Below are 5,535 nucleotides of genomic sequence, written 5' to 3' on the forward strand. Positions count from 1 at the left end.
CCGGCCTGGACACCTCCACACTGTGCTGCGAGAGCCACGCGTGCGAGGCCCACCTCCAGCCAGCACAGTGTACGCAGCTCCACCTGCACGGTGGGAGCGTTGGCCGCTCCCGTGAGGCCTCCCGCTGATGTCCGCAGGCCCACAAAAAGCAGGAGATGACAGGAAAAGGTCTGGCCGGCTGCAGCAGCCCCGTGAACTGCTGGGAGGTAAAGTGGCTCGGTGTGTGGGAGCAAGGGTTTGGGTCAGCCCCTGCCAGCTCCTCAGGGGCTGCTGCAAGGCTCCTCACAAAACCCACAATCCAGAGGAGTCCATTAGGGTTTGATGGAGTACAGAGCGCAAGGACAGGCCAGGACTATGTAAAAATAACTGTACTGGGTCAGATCAAGAGTCTGTTTTAGCCTTCCTCTTACTGCCAAAATCAGTCAATACTCAGGGGAAAGTGCAGGGGGATGACAGAGCAGTACTTCACTGGGCATTGTCCAGCGACACACAGTTCAGGTCTGCCTTTGGCTTTAGTAAACCTCCAGGGACTTTTCCTCCATAAATTTGTCAAATTGCTTTTTTGACCCCGTTTATACTTTTGACCTCCACAGCATCATGTGCCAATGAGCCCACAGCTTCGTGCACGCGTGATTTGAAGAAGTACTTCTTTAAACCTCCCGGCTTGTCGTTTCATTTGCAGTCCCCTAGTCTGTTCCCCATTTTCGGGCCGTTCTGGCGTATGCCAGCTCCAATTTTGGAAAGCAGTTTATAACTGCTCGGCTGGATGCGTGCATGGACCAGGACCCTTATCTGTGTCTATTCTGAGGCAAGTTTAGCATCTGCCTGCACCAGAACTGGGGAGCGAGAATGCTACAGATGCTGCTCCTGTGCTGAAGAGGGACTTGGGACCGGCTCAGAAGCACTGGACATTTATTGCCGTTCCCTGGGCCCAGCAGTAGTGCCCCAGCTGGAACATGTCCCACACAGGGTGGCTAATGAGCATGGCATGCATTCATTCACTTTTTCAGTAACCTCCTTTAATAATTTACTTTCATTTATTCATTTACCTATCTTTATTCATTTCCATCTATCAAAGTTCTTGCAGGGCTCTGGCAGAAGGTGCAAGGCTCTGATTTTTCATTCCTCCAGTCGGTGTGAATTCATGCCCACACAAATTCCCACTTTGGCCTGGAGGGCTCTGACTTTTAGCCACGAGGTGGGGCGAGCAGCTAAATTCCTGCTCTGAGCATGTGCGCGCTGAATGCAAAGCAGACCACCACGGAGTCAGGTTTTGACAAGCTAAATCACTGGAAAAAATTCCTTCTCGGCTTCGGCGTTTGCTGCTCGATGCGTGGAAATGCGCGACCTCAAACCCCAAGTTTCCAAAACATACGCACGCATGGGGCGAGCGAATATGCACATTTCAGCACAAGAGGGAGCAGGGAGGAAGCCGAGAAAAAGAAAAAAACAAAAACGGCTCAGAGCAACTCAGTAGTGAAATAGTTATCTCGGCCGGCTTTCTCGGTAACTCTTGGAAAGTCCCCGAAATGACGTTTCTAACCTAACAATTAAAATGGGTTTAATTATAGAGAGGCTCGGAGCCCTGGGAACAAGCACCATCTACAGAATCAGTAAACAACTGCAGAAAATAATAGACTGGTCTCTCCCCTGGTTACTCCTCGCTTCTGGCCAAGGCGAAAGAAAAGAAACTAGAAAGAGAAGGAAATTCGAGGAACCTGATTGCTCTCCCTAAGTAAATAATAAAAAAAAAAAAAAAAAAAAAAAAGGAAAGAAAGAAAGAAAGGACTCTGGCATAGCCGGAGCCCGTGGGCGTTCCTCTCCTTGGTTGTTTTGGCCGTTCTCGAAGAGCGAAGGAGGGGAAAAAGCTCAGCCGCCAGTTCAAAGTCCGGCTCCCGAGACTCTAAAGCAAACAGCGGAGGAAGCGGATGAGTTGCTTCAAGTCCTCAAGGCGCTGGCCGCTGGGTCCCTGCGGGGGCCGGGAGGGACCCGCGGAAGGGGGACCCCGGCAAGGGGCCCCTCGCCCCCCCAGCCCCTCGGCTGCCTTGGAGGGCAGCCGCCGTGGCGCTGAGGCACCCTGCTATCAGGAAGCCTTGAGACGTTTGGCTTTTTTTACACCGAAACTACCCCCGTCCTCCTCCCCCCCCTCACCCCCCCGCCATATCAATATCGGTATGAATCACACTGTGCCGACTGAAATCTGGAACAGATTACTTGCTCAGAGACACATTCTTTTTTTTTTTTTTTTTTTCAGTTTTACAACTCCAAGAGGGGACTGGCAGGAGAGAGCATACGGGGAGAAGAGAGGCAGAACACACCAAGCACCCTTTTAAAACCGCCTTTTAGCAACTTTGGGAAGGCGGCTGCGAGCTCGTTCCCCGCGCAGCGCCCGGCGCGGGCGGCTCGGGCCGGCACAAAGCGAGCCCCGGGGCTGCCGGGGGCCCCCTGCTGCAGGGGCGGGCGCCGCGGGACTTGCGCGGCTTTTGCGCGGGGCCGCGCGTTGCACTTGCACGCGCACACACACGCACACACACACGCGGGCACGCGCACACACGCGCGCAGCAGCCGCGCACAGCCGCGTCCGGGGCGGGGAGGGGAGCGCTGCCCGCAGGGGCTGTTCTGGAAGGGACGCGCTCTTTTTTTTTTTTTTTCCTTTTCTTTTTTTTTTTTTTTTTTTTCCCCTCCCTTCCCCCCCCCCAGCTTCTTCCCCACCCCCCTCCCCCCCCGAGAAGTTTTTTTTTTTTTCTGGGCCTGCCCGCCCGGGTGATTCAGACGCGGTGTCAATCACCCTGCCCTCCTCCTCCTCCTCCCCTTCCTCCCGCCGCCGGCTCCTCCTCCCGGGGTAAGTCGGAAAACTTTATAAGTTGAGCTTTTTGCCCGAGCCCGCTGGAAGCGGCGAGCGGGCGCGGCGGGCTGGTGGCGGCAGCGGAGGTAGCGCTAGCAGCAGCGGGGGGAGGCAGCGCTGGAGGCTGCGAGCTGGAGGCTGCGCCTTACCCACACCGCGACTCCTTCCACTTGCCTGCCGCCGCCCCTGCCGCTTCCCCCCTCGCTCGCCGAAGATGTCCACAGCCCTGGTGTCGCCCACCATCTTCGACCTGAGCGAAGTTTTATGCAAGGTAAACGCGCCGGCTGGCCGCGCTCCGGGTTGGCGCCTGCAGGGGCTCTCTGCGCTTTTTTTTTTTTTTTTTTGCTTTACTTTTTATCCTTTTTTTTTTTTTTTTTTTTTTTTTTTTTGCGTTTTCCTCTTTACTTTCTCCGGCCGCGAGCAGCTTCCCCGGCCGGGCGGGGCGCCCCGCTGGGCTCAGCACGGGCCCCTCTCCCTGCTCCCCGCTTCGGGGCCGGGCAGGGCAGGGCCGGGGCCGGGCGGGGGCCGAGCTGCTGCAGCGTGCCCGGGCGGGGAGCAGCGAGCAGGGCTGGGAGCAGCCCGAGCTCTCGGCGCCTTCCCCCCGGGGGGCTCCTCCCGCAGCAGCCGCCCCCCCGGTGGTCGTAGGGGCGGCTCGGGGCTTACTTTGCTCTTAGCAGGCGGGCGGGACATGCAGGGGGGCTGTGCCGTGCCGTGCTGTGCTGTACCGTGCTGTGCCGCCGAGGCTGAGCCCTGCGAGGGCTCCCGGCGTCGCCCTCCTGTCCGGGGAGAGTTGCGTGGAGGCGGTGGCAGTGACCGGTGCTTGCTTTCTGCCCGCAGAGCAACAAGATGCTGAATTACAGCCCCTCGGGTGTCAGCGGGTGCCTGCTGGACAGGAAGGCGGTGGGCACCCCGGCCGGCGGGGGTTTCCCTAGGAGGCACTCTGTCACCCTGCCCAACTCCAAGTTCCACCAGAACCAGCTCCTCAGCAGCCTGAAAGGGGAGCCCGCGCCCATGCTGGGCCCCCGGGAAAGCCGCTTTCGGGACCGCTCCTTCTCCGAGGGCGGCGAGCGCCTGCTGCAGCAGAAGCAGCCCGGGGGCCAGGTCAACTCCAGCCGCTACAAGACGGAGCTGTGCCGCCCCTTCGAGGAGAACGGCGCCTGCAAGTACGGCGACAAGTGCCAGTTCGCCCACGGCATCCACGAGCTGCGCAGCCTCACCCGCCACCCCAAGTACAAGACCGAGCTCTGCCGCACCTTCCACACCATCGGCTTCTGCCCCTACGGGCCGCGCTGCCACTTCATCCACAACGCCGAGGAGCGCCGTGCCGTGGCGGGCGGCCGGGAGCCCGCCGTCACTGACAGACCCCGCCTTCAGCACAGCTTCAGCTTCGCCGGCTTCCCCAGCACTGCTGCCAGCGGGCTGCTGGACAGCCCCACTTCCATCACCCCGCCGCCCATGCTGAGCGCCGACGACCTGCTGGGCTCCCCCACCCTGCCTGACTGCGCCAGCAACCCCTTCACCTTCTCCAGCCAGGAGCTGGTCAGTCTCTTCGCCCCCAGCATGGGGGTGCAGGTGCCCAGCGGGAGCTCCCCCACCACGTTCTTGTTCAGGCCCATGTCCGAGTCCCCCAACTTGTTTGACTCGCCGCCCAGTCCTCAGGACTCCCTCTCTGACCAGGAGGGCTATCTGAGCAGCTCCAGCAGCAGCCACAGCGGCTCAGATTCCCCTATCCTGGACACCTCAAGACGTCTTCCCATCTTCAGCAGACTCTCCATCTCCGACGACTAATCTGGGGTTTCCTCTTGCTCCCCCCCACCTCTATTACGATGTTAAGCTGAACTCCCCCGGCCCCGTAGTCGGAGCTGGATGTTAACGTGTCCACCTGCCTGTCGTAGACCCACTGGCTTAAACCTTAAGTGCCAAATTTACGATGAAAAGCAATAACGTTTACAAAAATTAGTGCCTTTTAATGCTTTCACTGTGACTGTATTACCTCTCCAGCTGCAGAGGGCACCAGCAGCTCTGTGCACTTCCAGATGTGCAGGAAATGTCCGGATCCAGCTCCCTCCACTGGCTGCATACTGCATCGCCCTCTCCCAGTCCCTTCCCGACTGGCCAGCTCCCGCTAGGCTGCAGGCACGTGGGCAGGCGTTAACATCCAGCGCGCTCTCCCCCCTTACAGACTCATCTTGCCTGGATCCACTCAGGTCTGCGGGAAGACAAGCTGAGAACGGACAAAGATTGTAACACGAGTGGGACTTCGACTGGGAGGAAAACGAGCAAACGAAAAAAAAAAAAAAACAAAACAAAATGAAAAAAAAAAAGAGATGGGACTATGAGAGACTCGATTTTGGTGCTAAAAGTTTCCCCGTGTATTCATGTGACATCTTAAAAACAAATAAAGAAATAGAGGGGGTGGGGCTGACGGAAGTCATTCCACACACACAAGTTTGTGTAAACAAAGTTCCAGTAGACATAGCTTTAATGGTTTTTGCTCTAGAGTACTTTAGACCTATCTTAGAGCACTCACGCCAAGCTTTTTATTATTTTTTTTTTCTGGGTTTTTAATTTTGTATAACTTCAGAAATTGGAGAGCAAATTTTGCTTGTCACTGCACAACAATATAAAAAAGCTTATTTAACTTATCAAAACGTATTTATTGCCGAAACCTATGCTTTTTTGTTAATTTT

The 5,535-nt window shown here is 56.9% G+C and overlaps 1 protein-coding gene across 1 annotated transcript; it reads left to right on the forward strand.

The window, feature by feature from the left end:
- Positions 1-2,911: 2,911 nt before the first annotated feature.
- ZFP36L1 (ZFP36 ring finger protein like 1) lies at positions 2,912-5,204 on the forward strand. Its single transcript, XM_032189331.1, has 2 exons — positions 2,912-3,116; positions 3,683-5,204. The coding sequence occupies exons 1-2, from the start codon at positions 3,060-3,062 to the stop codon at positions 4,631-4,633; spliced, it is 1,008 nt and encodes a 335-aa protein (XP_032045222.1). The 5' UTR covers positions 2,912-3,059; the 3' UTR covers positions 4,634-5,204.
- The last annotated feature ends 331 nt before the right edge of the window (positions 5,205-5,535 follow it).

The sequence above is a fragment of the Aythya fuligula genome, chromosome 5 (genome assembly GCF_009819795.1).
Source record: "Aythya fuligula isolate bAytFul2 chromosome 5, bAytFul2.pri, whole genome shotgun sequence".
Taxonomy (NCBI): Eukaryota; Metazoa; Chordata; class Aves; order Anseriformes; family Anatidae; genus Aythya; species Aythya fuligula.